The 26998-nt window shown below is 37.0% G+C and overlaps 1 protein-coding gene across 3 annotated transcripts in view; it reads left to right on the top strand.

The window, feature by feature from the left end:
* The window catches only part of ATP9B (ATPase phospholipid transporting 9B), a 174542-nt gene that overhangs the window by 119124 nt on the left and 28420 nt on the right, over positions 1–26998 (top strand). For all 3 annotated transcript variants that reach the window (XM_088131013.1, XM_088131011.1, XM_088131012.1), the window contains 5 exons: positions 2906–3018; positions 9571–9819; positions 22982–23143; positions 23481–23573; positions 26850–26933. In XM_088131013.1, the coding sequence (XP_087987139.1) occupies positions 2906–3018; positions 9571–9819; positions 22982–23143; positions 23481–23573; positions 26850–26933 (701 nt within the window). The remainder of the gene's footprint in view (positions 1–2905; positions 3019–9570; positions 9820–22981; positions 23144–23480; positions 23574–26849; positions 26934–26998) is intronic.

Here is a 26998-nt window from a genome sequence, read left to right as displayed (position 1 = left end):
GCACATAAGCATGTTTAAGCAAAAATACATGTCCCATTTTAAAGGATGAGTTGGCATGGAAGGCAGCAGAAAGGAAGAAAAATTGCTGAAAAAAAACTTCTATTAGATCAGAGGCCCTTCCTTAGATAGAAAGAATGCTTGCAATCATGTCTTGTCATGTCATATAATCCTACCTATTAAAACTGAGTGCCTTAACATTTTATTCACTGCAAATCCTTTCAATAAAATATTAGTACTATCTTATGCTCCTTAGAGGAGGTCTGGAATATAAGTTAAATAAACAAAGTAGAACTGCTCTACTTCCATCTCTATAGGTGTTCAACTAAACTGAAAAAAAATCATGAAAGTTAAAAAGTAAACAAAATAGATTCTTGAGCACTCAAAGATTACAATACAGTATTTTTAAAAAACTGAATGTTGTACTGACTTCTGAAAACGTTTAGATCAGTTAATTGCTAATTTCATTAAATAGCTATATGTGTTATCTAAACAGAGTAATAGTCTTCATCACTATTTATTTTATTAGTAAATGTGGTCATTTACTAATGGATTGTATCAAGCCTATAAAATAAAATAATTATTTGACCCATGTTGAAAAAATTAGAGAAATTTATTTCAAATTCAATACATTCTTAGGGCAGCTATTTCTTTTCTTTTCTTTATATCTATGGTAGATATAACAAAGCTTTTTTTTATTTCAGTGAGGAAAAAAATTCTTTGGCAAGGGAGGGAGAAAGTTCTGTGGTTGTTACTTCCAGGTACTAATGAAATATATATGGAGAAATAGATTTTCAGCCAAAATATTCTAGCAGATATGGCTTAGTTCTTAGGGAATACTAGGATTTTGCATCTGATGGTTAGTACCCATGCTGGCTAGTATGAGGGAAATATGCCTTTCAGTGCTAATATTGGGAGAGTAGAATGTACAACTGTACACATTTCCTAGTATCTGTGAGCTTCTTGTGGACTTCTTGTAACCACTGGAGTACCAAAATAGTATTAGCAGCTAGGTCTTGGTCTAGTATAATATACTGGTTCTTACATTCTTTATCAGGAACATTGTACTAACAGAAACAAGAAAAAGAGTTGACCTGATTTGGTGTTTTTACATTCAGAGAGTCATTGTCCACTAGGGCATTGAAATACACATCATCAATATTGCTTATTGTATAGTAGCGATGTGCAAAATGTTTTGAACATGATCTGTCTTAAAGTCAAAATTCCCCCTTTTGTGTGCAAAATAACTTTAAAATGTGAAAGTATAAAAACAGGCTTCTTTGATCATTTGGGGAGAGTTTTCAGTTTGAAATCCCTCAGACTTAAGTTTAAAAAACTTTTGAACTCCAGGCAGTTCCAGAATTATTGAAACAGCCCATTTTAGACTCCAGCCATTTCAAATTTGAAATGATTCAAATTAAAAATACATTGCACATCCCTACATATATAGTAAAGTCGTGATTCTCCAAACATTCAGCAAATGTTTGGATGCAGTGGACAGAATTTTAGTTCTGCATCCCTAAATATTAAAGTCCATTTTTTCCAAACTATGACAATTTGTGTTATGTGCATCAATTTATATAATTATAATTATGTAATAGAAATATTTTATACATACATTATTTGCATATCTATATAATTGGCATTTGGACATCATTGATGTCAGTTCATGTCATTTGTGTAATTCTATTTAATGGAAATTCAGAGGGCTTTCTTTTTCAATTTTTATTGACTTGTGATTGACAAACAATATCAAGTAACTGAATAACATAAATCAATGATGCATAGGAAAAAATAATAAATAAAAAAGAGCTGCTGCACATACACATTCATGTTTACTGTGTGTCTAAAGTGTTGCCAATAGTAGTTATTTTGCAATTAAGATAAAATATAAAGTCCATCCAATTTGATAGAATTGTGGTTCCTGCCCCTGGTGTTTCATTGTTTAACTTTATGTATAATATTTTCTAATGTGGCAATTGAAGATGCCTTGTTAATCCACCTCTCAATTGTTAAATTATCTGTGTTGGGCAATTATGATTTTAACTGCTAAGATTAACTAAATAATAAGTTCCTTGTTTTTAAGCTTGAGGTTTGATCCCATGAATAAGTTCAGTAACCACAACACTGGGGACCATTCAATTCTTTGTTTAGTAATGATGCTTATCTCACCAATTCTATGCCAGAAGAGCATAACTTTGTCACATGACCACCACAAACAAAATAAAGATATGAAAAGCTGTTTCATTTATGGAAATGCAGAGTTAATGGGCACTCTTCCCTCTAATGAGTTATTAAATTGTGGTTTTACTTTAGCATGTGTCATCAATAGTATGTCAAGTTGAATACTATTCCTGTGGCTTCCTAGAAAGCAAAGATAGTCCCTCTGCAATCATCTTTATTTACAAGAATGCCTCTGGGCTCCACATAACATTTATTACTTGGAAGTATGTTTATGTGCAAAGGAAAAAAAGCAATGGTACACTGGATTGGTAGGAAGAGAACAACCTGGGTGGGAGAAACCTTATAATCCTGTATTCTGATAAGGGAGTGTTTTATGACTAGCTGTACCCATTACGGCAACCATTTGGGGAGAACCACGTGATATAGTTTCAAAACTTCAATGTCCCTACTAGCCCAAAAGAGTGCAGTGCTGTACTAGTATAGTACCTATGGTCAGAGATTAGAGGCCTTTGTGCTTTGGTTTAGCCACCTTAAGAATGCTAGCACTTGGTGCTATGACTCTAAAGCTGAATGTAATTCCACAATCTTCTTTTTCTATTTATCCAGATAATGCAATGTATCTTGAATATTAAGTAGGTCAAATGGATTTATTGTAACTTACAACACAAAGAATATTTTCATCATGAAACTTATAGTTTGCATGTATTCAATGTTTGTACTGCAGGTACACTGACCCAGAATGAGATGATATTTAAGCGCCTCCACCTAGGTACTGTTTCATATGGAACAGACACAATGGATGAAATTCAAAATCATATTATCAATTCATATTCCCAGGTATTTAGTATTTATTTTTACTTTCCTTAATATGACTGATTTTTTAATAAAGCCCAATGCAAGAAAAGCTAGAGTCCTGTGAAATCTCAGTGCTATTGGTATTTATTTATTTTGTAAATTATATTTTCAGTTACATGATGAAAAATATTTTAAATCCATGTGAAATTACCTACATGAAGGAATTGATTTAGGAATGTATTTGTTCTCATAGGCAAAATTTCAGCTTTGGATTTGAATAGTTAAAGGATAAAAGCATAACACAAAGTTTCCTTGGACACAATAGCACTGTATAAGAAGTGCAAAACCCTTTCATCTGTTTTCAGTATAAAGATCTGCAAAGAGGCTGTGCCTCTTGCAAAACAGCTCAGTGGTGGCAGCTCATGTGTTCTTGCCTCATCATATTTTTTGTCAGTCTGAACTGATACACTGTTAATCAGAGGTCATCAGATGGAGTTTATATAGTCAACTTTGCCCCTGATGCATACAGTAGGTTCTTGCATTCCAGGGGCATGAAATGTTCATCAAGCCCTGCACTTGTACTTGTGTAACTCAAATGTCTACTGCTTGCCTGGACTAGATAGAAGCCAAGCACCAGGGTGAAGCAGGGCAAAGGAGGTTTCCCCAAATGAATGCATATGGCAACCTGGATGCAGCTTATTCATTTTAAGAGCTGCTTCATCCTCATATTCTATGTGTCTACCACATGCTACCATTTATCAAAGTATAGTAAATAACATTGCTTCAAAATACCTTTTTCTTGAAATAAGTTACATGTAAATTTAAAACTACTTTGTAAAAAGTGCTAATATATTTTCAGCATAAATCTGATACATATTGAAATATATACCCAAAAACAACAAATGCAGTATGGGAGATAAAGTATAGTTTATTGTGTATTGTCGAAGGCTTTCACGGCCAGCATACGATGGCTGGTGTGGGTCTTCTGGGCTGTGTGGCCATGGTCTTGAAGTTTTGTTTCCTAACGTTTCGCCAGCACCTGTGACCAGCATCTTCAGAGTGCAGGAGCACAGACAGGAGCAGTTCTCTCTGTGCCCAGGGTGATGTGACCCTTTTTGTGGGTATTTATAGAGATCTGGGGGGGGGGAAAGGAGGGGGGAGATTGGGGGTGTGTGGGTGGGGTTGGGTTACTGAGTGGCTGCTTGCTTTGGTGTCAGCATCTGTGTGTATCTTCCTGGGGATTAGGCAGGGTTTTTTCTTCTATTGAATTGTTAACGAGGGGCTGCTGGGGGTGATTAGCAAGTTCATTGTGTGAACTGTTCACATGTCCTGGTGGTTGAGCTGAGTTCGTTGACTTTTGCAAGCTGTATTTTTCAGGATTGGTAGCCAGGTTTTGTTGATTTTTAGACTCTCCTCTTTTTTATTGAAGCTATGCTGGTGTTTGTGAATCTCAATGGCTTCCCGGTATAGCCTGGTATAGTGGCTGTTGGTGTTGTCCAGTATCTCTGTGTTTTCAAATAGGATTTTGTGTCCAGTGTGCTTGAGAGCATGTTCAGCTACTGCAGATTTTTCTGGTTGCTGTAGTCTGCAGTGTCTTTCATGTTCTTTTATCCTGGTATGGATGCTGCGTTTTGTGGTCCCGATGTATACTTGCCCGCAACTGCATGGTATGCGGTATACTCCTGCAGCGGTGAGGGGATCCCTTTTGTCTTTTGCTGATTTTAGCACTTCTTGTACTTTTCTGGTGGGTCTGAAGATTGTTTGGAAATTGTGCTTTTCCATGAGTTTTCCCATGCGGTCTGTGACCCCTTTGATATAGGGCAGAAATACTTTGTCGGTGGGTGGCTGTTTTTCTTCTTCAGTCGCATGTTGCTTTCTTGGTTCGATGGCTCTTTTTATTTCATTCTTGGAGTAGCCATTCGCTTGTAGGACCCAATTAAGGTGGTTAAGTTCAGAGTTTAGGAATTGGGTTTCACAGATCCGATTGGCACGATCCATGAGGGTTTTGATAATGCCTCTTTTCTGACGTGGGTGGTGGTTGGAGTTTTTGTGTAGGTAACGGTCTGTGTGGGTGGGTTTTCTGTAGACTTTGTGTCCTAATTTGAGGTCTGGTTTGCGTATGACCAACGTGTCTAGAAATGGAAGTTGGCCATCCACTTCTTTTTCCATGGTGAATTGTATATTGGGATGGACGCTGTTTAGGTGGTTCAGGAACTTCTCTAGGTCTTCTTCATCCTGACTCCAAATTGCGAAGGTGTCATCCACAAATCGGAACCAGACTGTTGGGGTAACGGGTGCGGTTTCTAAAGCCCGTTTTTCAAAATGTTCCATGTAGAAATTTGCTACGACTGGGCTCGGGGCTTCCCATGGCGACACCGTCCATCTGTTCATAGTACTCATTATCCCATAGGAAGTAACTGGTTGTTAGGCAGTGCTGAAATAAGGCTGTGATGTCTTCTGGGAAGATCTGTTTGATGAGTGCCAGGGTGTCCCTCACTGGTACCTTGGTGAACAGGGAGACCACATCAAAGCTGACCAGTTTGTCTGTGGGGTTGAGTTTCAGGGTGCTGATTTTGTCGATGAAATGTCCTGAATCTCTGATGTGGGCTGGAGTCTGTCCAACGTGGGTCTGTAGAAGGGTGGCCAGATGTTTGGATAATTCATATGTCAGGGAGCCAATGGCACTTACGATGGGTCTGAGTGGGATCAAGTCTTTGTGGATTTTGGGGAGTCCGCATATGCAAGACAGAAGCCCTTACACCCAGACTATACGGACTCCCCAAAATCCACAAAGACTCGATCCCACTCAGACCCATCGTAAGTATACATCGGGACCACAAAACGCAGCATCCATACCAGGATAAAAGAACACGAAAGACACTGCAGACTACAGCAACCAGAAAAATCTGCAGTAGCTGAACATGCTCTCAAGCACACTGGACACAAAATCCTATTTGAAAACACAGAGATACTGGACAACACCAACAGCCACTATACCAGGCTATACCGGGAAGCCATTGAGATTCACAAACACCAGCATAGCTTCAATAAAAAAGAGGAGAGTCTAAAAATCAACAAAACCTGGCTACCAATCCTGAAAAATACAGCTTGCAAAAGTCAACGAACTCAGCTCAACCACCAGGACATGTGAACAGTTCACACAATGAACTTGCTAATCACCCCCAGCAGCCCCTCGTTAACAATTCAATAGAAGAAAAACCCTGCCTAATCCCCAGGAAGATACACACAGATGTTGACACCAAAGCAAGCAGCCACTCAGTAACCCAACCCCACCCACACACCCCCAATCTCCCCCCTCCTTTCCCCCCAGATCTCTATAAATACCCACAAAAAGGGTCACATCACCCTGGGCACAGAGAGAACTGCTCCTGTCTGTGCTCCTGCACTCTGAAGATGCTGGTCACAGGTGCTGGCGAAACGTTAGGAAACAAGACTTCAAGACCACGGCCACGCAGCCCGGAAGACCCACACCAGCTATAGTTTATTGTGTTTTTCTCTTCATGTTTGAATTGTGCCACATAGATCATTCCATGAATTCGTACAGCAATTATATTTGGAAAAAGCTGATAGATATACAAAAACATATATCAAGTTATTTATTAAAAAAAAAAAATAATAAAGGCAGGATAAAAAAATCTTAAACACTTGTTTCTTACATTATGCTCATAATAATACTGGTACATGTGGGAAAAAGCTGAGATACGGTATGCCGTATGCAAAATACTGAATTCACTTTTAAAATATTTAAACTGAAGACCCCTCAGCTTATAGTCCAGGATTTTCATCACCACTGTAATACTTCAGCTGCATGGCAACTTCTAATGGTTTTAATGATGCCTACCACACATTGTCTCTTGTTCTGCTTATTTTACTGAGTTGCAGCTTCTAGATTATATATATATATATATATATATCCCTCAGCTTATAGTCCAGGATTTTCATCACCACTGTAATACTTCAGCTGCATGGCAACTTCTAATGGTTTTAATGATGCCTACCACACATTGTCTCTTGTTCTGCTTATTTTACTGAGTTGCAGCTTCTAGATTATATATATATATATATATATATATATATATATAAACATTGCCCAGTGCACAAGCTTATATACATAAGGATAATAATAAGCCAAAATTATAAAAAATAATTAAGAAACTATAATTATATATTAATTATAATAATTATTATAAAAATAACTAACGGAGAACCAGTTTGGTCTAGTGGTTAAGGCTCCAGGCTAGAAACCAGGAGACTGTGAGTTCTAGTTCCGCCTTAGGCATGAAAGCCGGCTGGGTGACTTTGGGTCAGTGTCTCTCAGCCCAACTCACCTCACAGGGTTGTTGTGGGGAAAATAGGAGGTGGAAGGAGTATTAGGTATGTTCGCTGCCTTGAGTTATTTATAAAATTAATAAAGGCGGGATAAAAAGTCTAAAAAATATTAGAAATGGGTAGGTGGATATGATCACACTCTTACCTCACATTCTGTACAACACATCCATATGTGAAGACCAGTTGCTTGTGTTGAGCTATAATACAATTTGTAACACTTTTATACAATATTTTTCCCCATCTTGCTTAGGTCACAATATATCACAGAACTATGCAAGTTTAAGAGAAAAGGAGAAGCCACAATTAATGGAGACATGGAATAAAGTCTGTTTAATTTACATGATACATTCCCTTTATCTGTCATAAACCTAGAACTTTCAAATGAGGATAACACAACAGAGTGGAGAATCCAATATTCTTACTAAATACTAAAGCATTTTGAAAGGCGAGATAATTTTTTGCACTTAAGTAAATTATTTCATTAAGGCTTTTCCCCCTGAATTCTAAATATCCCAATAATAAATTCATTTTTGCCACTTGTTACAAGTTAGGGAAAAGTAATCTTCCATAAAAAATAAGTAGCTGTTTAATAGTTACTTCCAAATGTAACTCTTGTGCGTTTATTTACTTAAGCAATGACTATTCATGCAGCCAGTTATACAATGGTTCTTGTGTGGTATTGATTTTTCCCCCTTGTTTGTGTTCAGTTTTATTAAGATGACAATAGTCAAGTAGGTCCCCTCTACTGAAGCACACAAATCTATTATAACCTGATTATATTTCCCCACTGGAAGCATTTTGTGATAGAGGGCATAATCTTTAATGGAATTTGTGTGAAATTAAATTATACAAGCATCAATAAACATAACATAATTCAGAAGGAGCAAATCTGCTTAATTTATTAGTAGTTATAATGGCATCAGTGTTAGTAGATTGCAAAGGCAAAGTTTTAAAGCAATAGCTGGGCAACAGTGCCAAATGATCAGAAAGTTAAACCTTTTATTAGACTACACTGTAATTTGATGGGTAAAATATTCACAGTTCTGTGTCCAGTACATGGAGTCAAAAAAATGCTTGCTTGCCTTCAGTGTTGTTACCCTAGAGAAAATCTAAAGTTAGTTTGATAATACTGGTAAGATGACAGAGATTGTTTTACAGTGCTAACCCGATATAATTCTTTATAGTAACAATAACAATATTAGCATGTCTTGTCCTGCTTTTTAATATACAGTTTTGCGAGTACTGTAAGAGCAGTTTTTACCCCAACAGTTCTTATTTCTGTGAAGGCAATAAGATGTTTTTTGATTAATTTTGTGGATGAGGATCCTCTCTGTCTAAGGTAGAGGTGTGCCTTTTCTGTTGGATCAAAGGTCACACCAAGCTTTGCATCACATATTAAGAGTCCACATTCCAAACAAAAGGCCCATTTTAGATAATGTTTAGGAATTTTTAGGGTACAAGCATCTGCAAAGCCCATGTTTAGTCACCTAACTGCCATTCAAAATATAAAAAGGGGCTGAATTTTTGAACCCATTCACTTGTAAGAGATCTAGGGTCCCAAATAATGATATTTGTTGAGTTCAGGCAGGGTCAGTTTTTGCAACCCTGCTCTAAAGAATGGTTTCATTTTACTTTTCATAATATATACTGCTAAGGCACATGTTGAGAGCAGGGTTGCAAAAGGTACAAGCTTTTGTAGATTTTCAACATAACTCCTAAAAGGCACTGTTCCTGATTCATCTCTGACAACTTGGCTTCCTGCTTTTCTTAAGAGCAGTGATGAGATATATCAGGAAAAGTAACATGGAAAGTTTCCCTTAAGAAAAACTCCAGATTATTCCAAAACTATCTTTACTTTAAAGCAATTCACATACCTATTTCATGTGTTCACATAGCTTTCTGTCCAAACATGGTAAAAGTATTGTCTTCTTTCCCCAATCCATGTATATAAGGAAGCATATGACTTTATCATGTTTCTAATTCAGACAGTCCTTCTCTCCAACAGAAGGGGGAAATGAGTAATATTTGTCTATGTCCATGTGAAAACTTGGTCTGAGGTTATGAATTTCCTATAAAAAGTTAAACTTAGGTATTAAAAAGAGGACTCATAATTAAAGAAGGAAACATTTGATGAAAAATCTTAAAATTAACAAAACATAGAACTTCATAATCCAGTTATTCCAGGATAAGGGGAAAGAAATTAGCATTTTTGCTTTATCTGAATATTCTATTTATATTTCAAAGATGCATACACAGTCTAGTGGAAACAGTACCAGCTCAACACCCTCCAGAAAGATGCAGTCCTCTGCACCTAAAGTTCGAAAACCGGTCAGCAATCGAATACATGAAGCAGTAAAAGCTATTGCATTGTGTCACAATGTTACGCCTGTGTATGAATCCCGAACAGGAGTGACTGGAGAAACAGAATATGCAGAGGTAGATCAGGATTTCAGTGATGAAAATAGAACGTACCAAGCTTCAAGCCCTGATGAGGTAAGGCTGCCATAATTTAATTTGCACTATTGTCATATGAATGCAGCAACTGTTCCTAGAGTTTACAAGAAGACAAGGTTTTCTGATGTGGCAGACTTAACAGATCATTTGGAGATGTGTTTTGATTTTGGCAATACTGATCCTCAAAACATCAACAGTCACATCTTCCTGAAGGTTCAGTGCAGCCATGTAAAGTGCTTTCCCAAATTATTGTGCATGCTCATGCTTTCACATAAGATCCTTCCCCTGGAGCTGACTGTTTATTCACAAGGGATTATGCCAATTATATATATATTACATTTACTTGTGTATATTCCATTTATTTGATTTACAATTATTTGGCATTTCTCCTGTGGAATAAAACCAGGTGTACCATATCCCAGGTATGTTTTAGACATCTTTTTAAATATACCTTTTTATGTTGGGCTTCTCAAGCCATTAACTTTAGCAAGGTGAAAATGTTCTGATCTGAAGATGGCCATTTCAGTGTCCCAAGCTTGAAAAACACATGTTCTGAAAGTTTTGTTCAAACCATGAAACACTTTTGTTCTGAGTATGAAGCAAAACATGACTGTTTCAAGGCACATCGTTTTGAGTGGTCCAACTGTAAGTAGGCTGTTGTTTTGCTACTTGTATTTGGGACATTTTTTTTTTTCAATTTTCCTGTCTGGCTAGCTTAATGGCAGAGACAGGTCATGTCCCACTGCTCTTGATTAGACTAGATGGGCTGGTATGGGAATAGGGTTTCAGAGGAAAGAAGCTGTTTAGCATAAGGCCAGATAGAAGAAGACAGTTTGCATGCCCAAGTTATGCTGTCTTTTAAAAATTGTGCTATGTGGAAGATACAATTCATGTGGGTAGATAGGTGGATGTTCAGTTTTGCTGTCCATTAGAATTGTGGATAATTCTGCTGAAATTAATAAATGTGAAGACTATCAATACCCTCTTGGGTTTGGTTGGTTTCTTGAATTTTGGTGTATATGTGTATTCTATGCATATGTTCATATCTTGTTGTATTGATACAATTAAAAGTACCAGAAATCTTGGAGGATTTCTTCGCTTTTTCCGGTTGGCAGCCATACCCTATGTGCAAACAAAGCATTGGGAGAGGACAATGTTTTTGCTATATTTTTTTCAGGCAGGGTTGCCAAGAGAAAGAAAGAAAATCAGCCAAGCCAAGAAGGGTTTTTTTAAAAAAAGAAATATTCAAAACATTGAGAAAATCTTGTAGGGATCATATATTAATTGAAATGAATGCTAAAATGTTTTTATATTCTCTGTTGGCTGATTACCAAGGGATTATTTAATCAAATTGAAGAAACTTCTGTTGTTGTTTTTTCCTGGGGGAACTTTTCTGATAATATTATTCCAAATGAATTTTTAGTTTTTGGAGCCATTGTTGTGTTCCTACTGTTTCTTGTGGAGATTTATTGTAATAGTTTCAAAATCATCCCCTTGGCCATATTTTACACAATTTGAATGGTAGATAGTATCCAACAAAGACTACCATCCAACTACTTTTATAGACCTGGGGTGAAAAACAAGGAAGCAGCAGCTGATTCTGAGTCTCCATTGTTCAATATAGCCAGAAGACTAAAAATGTCTCAAGTTTGTTCTAACAGAAAAAGAACACTCAAGCCATTTTGGTGGAATATTTGAGCAGGACTGTTTCGTTCTAGAGATGAACCAAAACACATATTTTCTGTTTTATGCACACCTCCAATGAATTCATCTTAATACCTTGCGTTTTAATTTATTGTTTTTACCCTGATTTTTACTTTTATTTTAATTGTTTTTAGGATGTATAAACTCTCTTGGTATTCTTTGTAATTTACTACATTTTACTGGCCTTTGTAAGCTGCTGTACTTTATTGGCTTTATGTTTGAAAACTGATTTGAGGGAACTGGGCCATAAAGTGGCTAAAAAGAAGTAGAAAAGCAGATCAGTAGAGTGCTGTCTCCTGAATATAGAAAGTGAACAAATACAGGAAAAGCCTTGATTTGTGGGCTTCTGCTGTAAATCATGGCTGACTGAAGAAATCTCCGCAAATGAGTGGAGATGACGACTGCTGTGTAGAACGAAAGACCAGCGAGTAAACCGGTTCTTCGAAGCTCTCCAGAGAAGTAGAGAATGGGAGATCTCCTGTGAGTGCTTTGAGTGACAGCTTCTCACGAGGAGACTGTAAAACAGCAGTCTTCTGCAGGTTTGAGTGCCAGGCACTGAGGAAGATGACATCTTTGCTCTCAGCAGCAGCAGAGTCTTTAATAAGGACACTAAACCAGCCAAACTCACTTTCTAATCACATTCAAAAATGTTCAATTTAACCATTTTAGGGATATTAGAGACCTTCAAAACAGTGAGCTTAATTTGACACCTGGTAAATTTTACCTTCTTCTTTGGATTTAAGAAATTTTAAACAGAGACTTAAGCATTTAATTTATTTTTTATTTTTTTTGCTTCACACTGCAAAAAAAAAAAAAAAAGCCAAAAGCCCAGCCCAGCCCAGCCCCATCCAGGAGCATGGCGCAAAGGGGCATTTTGGCATGCTGCTGTTCAGGGGCTGCTTTTGGCTTCCTTTTTTTTGCAGTGTGAACCAAAAGCTCAGCCCCACCAGGAGTGTGGTGCAAAGGGGCGTTTTGGCACGCCATGCTCCAGGAGCTTATTGCAAAGCGACTTTTTGGCACACCAGGACTCTGGGGCTGCTTTTGGCTTTTTTTTTTTCCTGCAGCCGAAGTCCAGCCCGGCCTGGCCCAGCAGCCAAGCCAGGCATGCCTCGTCACCAGTGGGAGCAAGAAGATGGCAAAGGTCAGCTGGGGTGGTGGATCACAGGGCAGCAGGGGTCTTGGAGAGCAGGGTGGCAAGGGGGACTGGAACTGGGCTGGGGTGGCTGCGGCTTACTCAGGTGTGGCAAGCAGCCCCAGAGCCTCGCAGTTCTGGGGCTGCTTGCCACTCTGCAAAGCAGGGTGCAGAGCAGCCAAAAGGGCAGAGATGAGCGGAGATAGGCAGATGGGGGAAGTTGGAAGCAATCGCCTTACTGAGGCTCAGGGCTGGGAGGAACCAAGCCCAGAATGGCTTGGATATGCATGGGTCCTTGCGTAACAGCCCGCGATTCTCAGTTAACAACGGCAACTGGAACTGCTGGGATTGCGGTCGCTAAGCGATGCAGTCAAGTGACATCTCACTTTACAACTGCATCGCTTAGTGATAGAAATTCTGGTCCCAATTGTGGTCATAAGTTGAGGACCACCTGTATACTTGGTGTGATGAAGGTTGGAAGTCACTTCTTTATTATTGTCTTTGTTGCCTTTTACTTTTTTTCTTTCCCTTTTGTTCTTTTTCCTGAACTTTCTGAAATTTTCTTTTCTTTTTCTTTTTTCTTCTAGTTTAGTTTGCATTAGTTTTTACTATGTTTATTAAAAACTTCAATACAATTACATAAAAAAGAAAAGAAAAACCTTGATTTGTACTTTGTATACTTCAAGATTTGTAAGAAAACAAACTTTGGATTTCTTTATACCAAAACTTGGACTATTTAAAATGCAGTCAACCCAGCTTTCTGTACAGTGTCTCTGCTTGCCCCTGGTTTTCTACTATAGCAAAATAGCTTTGTTTTATTCAGGCAGGCATTTGTAGCTAATCTTGGCTACACAGTCAATCAGAATTTAGATTGCTTAGATGTAGACTAATCATCATTTTGTAATCCTTAAAATCAGTCTTCTAAGTGTTTTTATAAATTTAACTTTTCTTAATGATTTTTCAAATTTTGTTATAAAGATGCACATCTTTAAAATAACCTGAAACTCATTGTAGGATTAAAAAAAAAAAATTGGTTTGAAAGACCGGAAGGTCTTCATCATACTTTTTAAAAAGCTATATTGATGCAATGCCTGCAAATTACTGGAGCCTAAGGAAAATAATGTACGTGGTTCATTATTTAGTGTATTGAGCTTTCTTGCAGTTTGGTTGACGGATGATGCTAGTGTTTCCCAATCACACAAGTACTATTTTAAAAGTATTTTTATTGAATAAAGTGCTGTGGATATTGTACCCTGGAGCTTTATTTAGCAAAAACAGCTCAGCTGATGTTTTCTTTTTCACTGTGTAAGTGACCTATCAAAATACGCTTAGCATCCTAGTTTTATGTATCCAATCTTTAATATTAAATATTTTCAATTTTTTTGTACTGTGGTATGCAATAATATTCTTAAAGTTTATAATATACAGAGTAGATTGCAGATTAAGTTCACAGCAAACTGTAAGAAAAATACAAGTTACAATTTAGAATACAAGTTACAATTTAGAGTACAGATTATTCTTCCATTGCTAGAATCTAAAACCCTAGCCATTCAAATGCACCCTAATACATTTTAAAGAAACTAATGCCAGTGCATCATTATAATGTATATAGCTACTGTAGCTTCAGATTAGTAACTTATTCTGTATTCATAGCATTAGCTCTACTTATGCCAGACTCATTGTTTCTTATGATAAGTGATCAATATTTCATTTTCTCTGAAAGAATGGAAAGTTTCATTTGTCTATTCTTAGTGCCCTCAACAGCATAGCAAGGAAGTAAAACATGTTGAGGACTCAAACAGCAGAAGCAGAGTTGGCTTTTTGACACTGTACTGCATGTTCAGTTAAACTGGTGCTAAGATGATAAAATAAACAAGGTAAAAAGAAATAAATAGGTAGACCAATGGGTTCAAAAGTCACAAAATCCAGACAATTCTTGTTATCAAAAGAAATCCATCTTTGGTATGAAAGAATGATTAATCTCAATATTTAATGACATACTAGCTATTAATTGATGGTATTTTAACTTCTATAATTCCAACACTTAGAACATTTAAACACTATGTTAATATTTTATGGAAACAGGGTGATTTTATCATGTGAATTAAAGTTAAACATGTTTAAATCCTAATGATCATTATCAGTGGATGGGTCTCATTTTTCATTATGAGATTACCGTTATACATACATACATACATACATACATACATACATACATACATACTTTGGGGAGATCAGAATAATTGTACACTGGACATATCTATTACGAATTATTACTTCTTACAGTAATTTGCAAAAATTTGTCCTCAGTCTATATCATTAGATATTAATGTGATGCAGATAGAAAATTAAAGGAAGAGCAAATAGGATAAAAAGAAACTTTGAGGCTTTCTTGGCCCTGCTGACCCTGCTATTAAATAAAAGAGTTGAAAGAAGTTTTAAAATGTAATTCTAGAAATAAATATGTTTAGAATATGTCAAAATTATTCCAAAAGGTAAGATGTTGAGACAGAAGGAGGATTTCATTAATTTTCAGTACATTAGTTCTTTGAGGCTTCCCAAGCCTTACAAAAAACAAACTTTTTGAGTGTGCCTCAACTGCTGCATCTACTTTAGGAGCAGGATATGTATTGACTTTGTCACCTTGGAATGGAAAAAAAACTAAAGTAAATGTATTGAGTATGAGAGATTTAGTAGTTTCTAGATACCTTGTTATTTTCCGGCAGGATAGAGAAGAAGAACAAACACTTCGTTAGTGATAGAAGGTGTATAATTATGGCTAGATATTGAGAAAGAGGTTGATTTATTTGTAAATGGAACAATGCCTGACTATTGCTGATTTTATTTAACTTTCTGTCAAGCATACTAGATCTTGTAAGCTTGTCCTTATTTGTGTAGGAGTCCAAAACCAGAAACATAATGGAATAATCGGTTTAGATTTGGGGGTGGGTAGACTCCTTTTTGGGGAGCAATTTTGGTCAGAGTGGTCAGAAGGTGAATTGGTGCTCTCTTTTTTTTTCATGCTGTATTGAGGCTAAGGCTTAACAATGGCTATTATTTATGCTGTGCATGTATTTCTTGAATCACAGAGGCATTTAAATCTTATGAGCTAATCTCATACTAGTTCTGGAACAGCAGTGGGATTGGTGCATATGATAATACCAATGGGAAACAGTGATTTATGTGTTATCTGCCCCTCATTCTGATCTTTCCTGTCATAACTGAGTAATTGTTAGTTGTAATAGAATATACAGTTAAAGGGAGGAGGGCAAGCTGATTCAAGGCTGTACATGCACCAGCTTTGTTAGTTAGAATTATCCAAACTGGTATCTATGAGCAATGAAGAAGTGTTTGTCTCCAGTGTCTATGGAGCAAAGCTGATGCAAGTCAGAATAGATCTGAGGACCCTTCAGTCTGCCTAAAACTAGGAATCCTCAGCAAATGGATTAAGGCCTGATTTACATGTGCAACAGATGAAATAGCAAAATACTGAGGTAGTTCTGTTTGCCATTCAGAAGGATTACATTTCTAAATTCTCACTCTCTATCTCTCTGTATCATCTCTGTGCAAAAAAACCCCCAAAGCCCCAACTCTTAGACCAGGCAAAGGAATTTATTAAAGCATTTCTCTCTTTAGTGGAGGAGATATATCTGCTTCCAAAGTGGTATCTCTCCTCCCCACCCTGTGCCTTTATAAACAGTTTGAAGCTAATGGCTCAGAGAGGCCCATAGAAGACAGCGAGTGTAGTGTCTACCATTGTAAAAAAAAAATTTTTTTTCTTGTTGAACCAAAGGATTAGGAGAATGCAGAAAAGGAAAAAACATTCCTAGAACCAGTCCAAATGTTTTGGTGGTAGTACAGAGGCACTGTATTCAAAATAAACTAGATTTTGGCTCCTGTTTCATGCCCATGAACTGATTCTGTGAACATTGTTTTAATGAACAAAGGAAAAATGTAAGATGCAAGGTTATATGTTTATATAGACTCTGCTCACATGATGCAATTAACTAGACTTGGAGTAATATTAGGATGTTATACAAATATTCAAACCCAGCCTATTGATTCTGAAAACTAGCCCAAAAGGAATACTTTGAATCTGAAATAGCCCCAAGGCTCTTTGGAGCAAACAAACTACTTTCAGTCAACCATGTCAGGAATCCACACCGTTGTGGATGAAGTTGGGGAAGGGAACTCTCTTTGCTTTCAAAGCAGGCAGAGCTCTAAAGGGGCCTGACAACTTTATATTTTATGTGCCATCAGCCTACATAGGTTGCATGAAAGGGGGGGACAAAAGTGTGGGGTTACCCAGTGATGGTAACCCCAGTTTACCACAGGGCCCATTTCTTTTTAACTGGGAAAAAAAGCCATTTTTGTTTCTTAATCTCCTCCACCTGGGAGGACTTCAGAAAATGGCTATTATACAACGGTGGGTGATCCATGAACGGCACTGCTGGCAGGTAGGTGAGTTGGTTACCTCAAGGAGCAGCTGTCAGGTTATCCAATCAGAGTCATAATGTATTCTCAGTTTTCTCCGAGTACTTTTGATGTGTTTAATATATTTTGTTAACTGTTGGATGCTTATTTTTAGAATAATCTAATAACTACAAAATCTGATGACTTAGTTCCTTGATTTCTATGTGCGCACAGGTATAACTATCTGAAATGTGGTTGTGCTATAAACTGCCAACTCAACTAGCATGTGAAGCCAAGCATAAGCTAAATAATAAACAGATGTGAGTCACCAAATATAGAACACTCAAGTCCTCGTTGCAAAGGGACACAAATGAGATGATAGGGTATTAACGGAAAGATGCAATTTACAGGTCAGAATGTAATAGTAACCTTTCACAGTGAAAATTGAAAATTAACCTTTGGAGTATTGGATCATTTGCAACTAATATAGTAAGCTTCTTAAACTTTAAAAAGCTTTGCTCTTGTGGATTCAAAAATGACATTTTAAACTGTATTTATTTTGCTATCTTCCTCCTATAATGATCTTTTAACAAAATTGTAATTTACAGATGCTACATTAATACAGTTTTGTGAAAAAGCATTTGCCTCCTTTTGGATTTTCTGAATTTTTGTATGAATGTTATCAGAACTTTTATGTATTACTGGTATAAAGGGGGATCTGGGTGAACAATAACACCAAAGATTGGTATGCTTGACTCATTTATTTCATACCCAAAATCATCTAAATAGCAATATGCCAGTATGAAAAAATAATTGCCTCCAAGAGTCAGTACCTGCAATCAGACATTTTCCTGTTGCTGTTGATCAGACTCTCACATCATTGTATGGAATTTTGGCCTATTCCTCCATGGTGAACTGTTTCAGTTCAATAACTCCTGAGGGTTTTCTAGCACAGACTGCTCATTTTAGACCCTTCCACAATATTTCTTTCGGTTTATGTCTGGAGTGTGACTTGGCCATTGCAAAATACTGAATTGGTTCTTCATCCATTCATTTGTAGACTTGCTTGTATGTTTGGGATCATTGTCTTGCTGCATGACGTGTTTGCATTTTAGCTTCAGCTGACAAACAGATGGCCTGATATACTATAGAATTCTCTGTAGCAAAGTAATGGAAAATCATCCAGGTGCTGAAGTAGCAAAACATCTCCAACCTATGACTTTACCACCTCCATGCAGGATATTTGGTATGAGATTCTTATTGCGAAATTCAGTGTTTGGTTTCTATCATTCATTACAGCCATGTTGCCTGAAAAGTCCTATTGTTGATTCATCTGTCCATGGAATATTTTTCTGGAAGGTCATCCAGGTGCTTTTTGGCAAATTTGATATGAGCACCAGTGCTATTCCTAATAAGCAGTTTCTTTCTACTTGCTGCAGTCAGATTCCATAGACCAGGCTGCAATGGTTGTAAATCTACACCATAGTTAACATGGCTTAACTAGGCTCCTAGTTTTGAACTCAGCAAAAGTCTCCCAGATACAAACCTCATAATGGTGGCTTCATAAAAAACTTTATTGCAACTAGACTGAAACCATATTAAGCAATTGATTGCATTCTGTCAGTGTGACAGTACAGTTTCATCTTCTTCTTCCTCCCTTTCTCACCCTTTTATGGACTCTTTGCCCTGTGCTTCAGAACTTTGAAACTAAGCGATCGTTGGTTGTTGGTTTTGTCATAACTGCCCTGAGAGCTGCTGACTCTCAGTTTATCTCTCACAGTTACTGTCCCATGAATCCCATTTTCTAAATGTAAATCCAAATTACAAACAAATATATAAATAAAAATTTACCCAGTGTTTTCTGTGGATAAAATTAGAAATGCTGACTTTAGCCAAAGTGTTAGAAGCCTGCAGATCCCTGGAAGTTGTTGAGGGTTGTCTGTGATTTTCAGATGATGTCACAGAATACTTTTGACAGGAGTGCCACTCTTGGAAAGATTCCCTATTAGTCTAAACCTGGATTGGTTTTAGAAATAGTTTTGTAATTTTTTCCAGACATCAATTACTTTTTATATAGGTCTTCAGAAATTTATTTTGATCAGGGCATGAGATGCCTGTAGAATATATATTGCCTGTAGAATATATATTGAGAGACCTTTTATCAAAGTGCCAAAGTTGGTAAGATTTTCATAAGATAGGGCTGGCCTAAATCAATCTGATTGCTTAATGAAATAGTCACACTACTGGCCCTAATTATCAATGGAATTGATTGAACTAAATGGGGGGTCAATTTTTTTTCCCCACTGGCACATTGCATGTTGTTTATGAAATAAATAAGCACCAAACATTGATGTAATTTTTTCACTCAAACTCCCTTTGTGTATCAACAGGACCCCATGAAGCTCTGATAACATTCAGTGGTAAAGATATTCAGAAAATTTGAAAGGGGCAGATATATTTCAGAGAACTGCATATGACCCCTTGGTAGATCTTCCAACCGCTTTTATTTTAGATTCGTTTTTCTTCCTTAGGTGCTCAGATTAATCTGGCCCCCAAAATTACTGAAAAATGGATTATTTTATTTCTTTTTCATCCATGGTGTCTGTGAGGGGAGAAGTCAAAGACAATATAGCAGATACAGTGTTGCAATACAAACCCAGTATGTGCATGCAAGTGCAAAAACGGTGGACTTGCATTGCAATGCCACTACCACCATCTTGCCTTTTTCTAACTTCCCTCTGCAGCTGCTGCTGTTACTCCATATCCTGACACATATTTAATGACTATCTATGAAGGAAGCTAATTCAAAAGTTCTGAGCATTTCTAGATGAGCAATTTTATAGATGCTTTTTCTGTGTCTATAAGAAGATATATCTGATGAACCCATGTAGGTGTATACTCACCATATATATACATTCTGAGTTTTATAAAAAAAACCTGTAATGCAATATTTGTGAATGTATGCTATCTCTATTCCCTGCACTTTGCTGATTATTTTAATTTTGAGTCAGGGTCTTTGTGAATTGTGACTTCTAATGAATTGCTTCAACTTAAGGATCTTTGCAATTTTATATCACTTGCTTCCAGAGGAGAAATAGGTTTTTTTCCCTATTTCTATTGCACTTAGTAGTATGAGTTCATTTTGTGTTCAGAAATAAGCTGAAATTATTATTTCTATTAAAATTAGGTGCTTTAAAACACCTTAGTGCATGTATATTACTAAAGGTAGTCCTCAGGCTATGACCATTCATTCAGCGACCTTTCAAAATTACAACAGCGCTGCATGAAGGGTAGTTATGACCAGTCCTCAACATTCTGGCTGTGTCCGCGGCCACATGATCAAAATTTTGGGCACTTGGTGACCAGCTGCATTTATGACCAGTTGCAGCATCCCACTGTCACATTCCCATGAGGAGGCAATGGGATGGAGCTGAAGGAGGAGGCAGGGTGGCAGTGCAGGCAAAGGAGACCAGTCTTCTGGCATGAGGAATGATAGCCCATGGAGTGTGGAGAGCACAGTGGGACAGGCTAGAGAAGTGGCAGTGGCTCCCCACGCAAAGGTGGTGGCTGTGTGGGAAGCACTGTTCAGGGTGGCGGTGTAGCTGGAGGAAGTGGAGGGATGAGGGCTTCCTGGAAGCACAGCACATGCTCTGCATCTCATGCTGGAAGTTCTCCTGGAGAACCGGCCTGTGGGCTTCAGCGAGGGCTGGAGGCAAACCCAGCACTGACAGAGCCTGCTTGCAGGCCCTCTGCTTGCTTGGTCCAGCCTTCCTTCTGCAAAGCCTCACAAAGGATCAGTAGCTTCCAGTGTGCTGAAGGCTACAGGTATGCCTCTGGGAAGCCTTTTGCCTGGGGAGCCAGTGCTGCCTTTCCTGCCTCGCCCAGCAACAGAGCGTGCCGTGGCTCGCCATCGCATCCCACTGCACTCTCCATGGTCTGCGGGCTATCACTCCTTACACCCTGCCTCCTCCACTGGCTCTGTCCTGTTGCCTCCGCCCTGCCCAGCCCAGCCCCAGCAAGCTCCCTTTGGCAGACAAGGCTCTGCCGTGCTCACTGCATGCATCTCAGGGCTGCGCCCTCACCCAGTGCTTGGATCCCAGCCAGCAGCTGGAGGAAGAAGACGGTGAGGGTCTGCTGGAGGCAGGGGCAGCAGGGGGAGGCAGCAGAGTGCAGGGCAGCCAAAAGGGCAGAGATGGGGGAGGAGATAAGCTGATGAGGGGAGCTGAAGCAGAGGCAGTTCGCATAGGGCAGGAGAAGTGTGAGATCCTCACCTAATGGTTGCATGGTCCTGGCCTAATAATGGCAATCTGGACTGCCAGGACTGCTGTCACTAAGCAGCATGGTCATGTAATCTTTTGCTTAACAGTCGCTTTGCTTAGTGACAGAAATTCTGATCTCAGTTACAGTCATAACCCAAGGACTACTTGTAATACAAATGTGTATGTTTTGATACATATCTGAAAGCTTTTAAACTATAATAAGATTTTTATTTAATTTTATCTGCGTTGAACTTTTTATTCAGATTAAATTAATATGTGCATTTGCATATTCAGTTTTAATTCATCTGAACCAGAATGCTGTTCTATGCCAGATATACAATCCTATAGACAATACAGTAGCAAACTTGCACAATATATTTCTGAAAACTTTTTTTCATGTTAGTACAGATTGAATGCTATGGCTCCTCGAAGGGTGTCTCAGGGACCAGACAATGTATCAGATTCTCCTACTTGGAGTGAGGGCTCTGAACATGGAGAAAGATATCTGATATCAGAAAACTCTTACCGCCAATAATTGGGGTACTTTAAGTTAGGAAAAACATCAGTAATAGGAATTATAATTGAAGTGGCAAAATTATACAAAATATGGCAAAAATGATGTTTTCATTTTTACAGTATTGGAAATTGAATGAAACTAAATGCTGGAGAAGTGCTGAGAGAAAAAGACAGTTACAAATTATTTATTTCACAGAAAATTAAATTGTAGGATATATTCTGACAAAACTTAGTGAGGTCTGCCAGTTTGAATTTCTTTAAAAGGGAATTATACAAATTTGTAATGATAAGACTACTAATAGTTACTGGGTTTTTTTCCTAGTTAATTATTTGTTTGCTGGGGTTTATGTGCTGTTCCAATCCAACAGGATTCTGAACAGCTTACATTCTCTTCTTACAATAAAAGGATTAAAATGCAAAAAAAAAAAAGTATAATAAAATGAGAAACAGTAATCAAAATGGTAACACAAAAGTTCCTAAAACAGAAATTAAGGTTGCTGAGAACAAAGCATCCAACCACAGCCCAGTAACTTTTACTGGATCTCCTCCTAGGGCTTTCTTAAAAAGCCTTGTTTTAATGGCTTTCCTAAAACATTAACAGTGTGGGAGCCAGTTTGATTTTGAGTAGTAAGCTATTCCCAAAAAGTGGGGCTACAAAAGAGAAGATTTGACCTGGAGTGTTAGTGAAATGTAACAAACAAACAATACATATGTGATAATACAGAAAGAAAATTCTTATACATTACAACGATTAAAATAGACTAAAGAGAGGAGAAAAAAGAAATTAATAAAAAAGAGGAGAAAAAGAGGGAGAGGGGGATGAAAAAATAGTTATTTAAGGATTGAATTTGATAGTGGTATAAAATGGTTACTGGTGATGAAGGCAATATATCGTCCCCAGTGTCAGGGATAATTTTGTTGTTGTTGAATATCAGTTGACAAATGTACTTTGTCTGATAGTTGCTTCTTCTGTCCATTCCAAATTAGGATCGCAGTGATATGAACAAGCTACACAAAATGCCATAATTATTCGTTGTACTGAATCTGTGAAAATTTGTATATTGTATTCCTTTTTATTTGCTGATATTTTTCAGAAGCTCTGCAATGAATTTTATTCTGTTCAGCTTGATTTGCACTGGGTATAACTGACCATACTCACTACTGTATTTCTATCTAGGTAGCTCTGGTTCAGTGGACAGAAAGTGTTGGTCTTACTTTGGTGAATAGGGATTTGACTTCAATGCAACTGAAAACCCCCAATGGACAGATTCTGACATACTATATTCTGCAAATTTTCCCTTTCACATCTGAGAGCAAACGAATGGGAATCATAGTAAGGGTATGTGTTGTTAATACTTGTTTTTTTCCTGGTTGGATCTGATCTTGAAAATGTACATATTTATAATATGAGAACTGGCAGAAAACATAAATGCCCTCCAAACTATTTTCAGAGAAGATTTTGTTTTCCATGTTATGGGATATTAATTGATTCATTTCTTTTTTTATTTTTAGTATAATTTTTATTAAGAATTTTAATTACAATAGTATGAATTGATTCATTTCCTAACTTTTACAAATTCCATATTCTAGAGATGAAAAGAATAAATATTGTACGCATGGCTTTAGGTCTGCATTTGTTTCTTTTGTCCTTATGTTTCTGAATTGCTTATTTTTAGGATGAATCTACAGGTGAAATCATGTTTTATATGAAAGGTGCAGATGTTGCAATGTCCTCCATTGTTCAGTATAATGATTGGCTAGAAGAGGAGGTAAGAAATCTTGCTAACAGTTGTTTCAGTTTTGGAAAAAAGCAAGTGTTTTACTTTACCATTAAAAATGTAGAACAGTGAAATTTAAAGAATAGAAACTGAATAATAATTTTTTCTAATCCAGTAACATCTAATCTTATCTATGTCAAAAAATTTTTAAAAAAAGGAATAATGGATTTGGGAGATTTTCAATGGTTCTGAGGTTTTATCTAATAATTGGAAAGGAAAGAAAAACCAATGAACAGGGTAATGTAAAATATTTTTACTGAATACAGTATCTATTAGAAAACAAGGATATTACCTTAAATCTAAAGAGTCATCATAGACATAGACATGCTGTCACATATGCTCGATCTATTTTTGGCTGGCTTTTCTTTGACTCTGGACGGCAGAAATGTAACTGAAATATATTTAAATTATGTATGAATGCATATGTTTTTACCAAATAAATGCATTACACTATATTGCTGTACTGGACACCAGCAGTTGTCTTTATTTGACCTTACATATAGATAATATGGTAATGTGATAATCACACAATGCATGTTCATAATGGTATTGGCAATATAAATCAATAGCCGCTTCAGGCAGTTTGATTTAATCAGGGTCATGAATAAATTAAATTCCCTGAAGACCTAATAAAGTGTCATAAAAATTACTTTTGGTGATAATGATGTACAATTAATTGTAAAATACTTGCTTAATTTATTTAGCATTATGAGGTCAAATCAATAAGTATTTTGCATTATAAAGACAGCATTTTGCTTTTTAAAAAATAATGAATCTAATTTTTTAATTTTACTATTTTAACAGAGAAAAATAAGCCTGTTGCCAACTGTTTTTATGATATGATGTAGACTTTTTCTATGATAAATGCACATATCATCCTAAAAAAATAATTTTGAAAGTATATTAAAAAAAAAAAAAGGAATGGGTAGTTTAAGACAGATGATGATAGAATAGGAACCTTGGAAATCAAGTGATCTGATAAAAAGTCATGCAGAGTACCAAGGAGAAAAAGAATGCCCGCTCTAAACTTTGTTCATTGTATTGTCCCAGTGTATTTATATGAAATCTTACTTTCAAGAAAAGTAATTAATTTCTAAAACTTAATAAGGAACTTCACTTCTTATTCACTCAAGGAAGAGTATGGGTTCCAAAAAAGATAAAGTGAGCATCAGAAAATCTTAATCCCTTTAATAGGGCCTGCCTATTAAATTCCATGAGGGTTACTTTTTATCTATTAATATGTTTCATAAATGTTATTAATGTATTTCTATCCTGCACTTAGGATAAGTTTAATAAAAAGTAATTTAATAAAAAGTAGTTTAATAAAAAATTCTAAAGAAAACAGTGAAGCATGTTAAAAAAAATAACAGGAGAACAAAAATTTGGAATAAGAGCAAAATTGGTGGGATAAAAATAATTTTTAAGAACTGTTTAAAACCCATGGTTCAAAAAGGCACAGTAAAATTTTTAGCAGAAGAAATTCCAGAGTTATTAGGACATCAATAAAATGGCTCTGTCCTTTATACCTGTCAGCCTTATTGATCTGAGAAGTATGCCTGACTAGGCTTTCTGCAACTTAATGCAGGACGTTGAGAAGTTCAAATAGGAAGAAGTTTTTCCTCAAATAACTCGGACCTAAATATCCCCACAGTTAATTGGGATTGAATTCACCTAACTCCTACAAGAATATTGGTTTAGAATTTTGCATTGACATTTTTAGACTTTAAAGGTATTTTACAGTAATCTAGACTGGAGCTCTAACTAGTTTTCTCTGCTAGGATCTTGTTTCAGAAACCAGCCTAAGTTTGCTAAAGGTGCTTCTAGCCAGGAAGTCACCTGTGTCCCAAAACATAATACAGATTTCCAAAGACTTCCCCTTCTTCAATCATATGTCTTTGATTATACACGGAGAATGTAGCCATTCCTCAGACAGATTGCAAATTTCTGACCAAACAGCGGTTTTTCCACCAACAGTAAATTCATCTCAAACTGTTTTAAGCTTCAGTTAATTTGTTTCCAAATGATGGATTAATAGAGACAAGAAAACCTACTTGTCATCTGTAATTTGGTAAGGCTTCAGCCCAAATCTCCCTGTAACTTCTCTCTGCAATTTCCTGTATTTTTAAAAATCATGGACAAAAAACCAGCAAAGACATCTCAGAGGCCATGGGATAAAACAATCCCTCAGCACTACATTTTGGATTAGCTCTTCAAAAATAACCAGAGCTAATTTAATTTCCACTTGAAGGATGCAGAGGGCATAGAGAATGGCCTTGAAAGACAGGAGGAAAGTTTTAAGCTCCAGTTATATTGCCACTCCATACCCCCCCACTGGGTAACTAGCATACACACGCCAATAGGTGGCAGTAATTAGCAGTAGACATGCACAACACACAGTCACAAGCTGTTTTGTTTCCATAAGCTACATAAGCTAGACGTAGTATTGTTGTACAGATAACGGGATGAATTTCTTCCCATGAGAAACTCCTGACAAAGTGGGGCTCAAGCCCATTCCAAAAAACTAGTTTGTGTAAACATCTCCAGGCCCTTCCTAGTTCACACAAAGATAAAGGGAGGGGGGGGAGCACATTCAGACTTCCAACATTCTGTTACTAAAGCTTTACAATAAAAGTAGTCATGACCTACATGGCATTGGTTTCTTAGTCTGGCCTACCTTATAGAGATGCCAAAGGGTCAAAGATACATACAAAGTAAAGCTGTTGATTCAGACGTCAATAGGTGTCAGACTTCAACCACCAGGTAGGATTGGAACCAATTAGGCAAGCTCACAAGAATTTAAGATCCTCAGATAATGAGTTGCAAATTGAGAAAAGTTAAGAAGACATAATGGAAGAATTCCAGCGACTGCTCTGTTTCAAAAGTAAGTCCCTTTCAAAGAATCAATATTCAAACCCTTCTGTACCTTTTTCTTTTGTCCACCAAATATAACGAGATGCTTGGCTCCCTCTTTTGGGCAGGAGGTCCAGTTTCAGTATTTCCTTTATCTTATCAATGATCATATCTGTTGTGCTATTGCCTCTCTCTGACAATATGTGTATGAACTCTCACAATAGGAGAGTTACTAGGGTGGCTGAAGGAATATTACTGTTGAAATACTAGCTTGATGTCTCAAGAATAAAACCATGCTTGTGCATTAATGTACTATTTAATGTAAGTCAGCTTGATAACCTTTTTTCTTTTTGAATCAATACATTCCAGCATGATTCATAACTATTTTATAATTATTGATTATATTTACAATTTTAGTGTGGTAACATGGCAAGAGAAGGTCTGCGCACTTTGGTTGTTGCCAAAAAATCCTTAACAGAGGAACAGTATCAGGATTTTGAGGTAAAAAAAGTTGAAAGACAAATACTACACTGAGCTCAAGTAATGGCAAAAAAACTCTATTTAGT

The sequence above is a fragment of the Python bivittatus genome, unplaced genomic scaffold (assembly GCF_059951505.1).
Source record: "Python bivittatus isolate LINGU-HERP-01145 unplaced genomic scaffold, Pbiv_v1 ctg000840_np1212, whole genome shotgun sequence".
Classification (NCBI taxonomy): Eukaryota; Metazoa; Chordata; class Lepidosauria; order Squamata; family Pythonidae; genus Python; species Python bivittatus.
The sequence above is the reverse complement of the archived record's forward strand: the minus strand, read 5'-3'. Positions and strand labels throughout refer to the sequence as shown.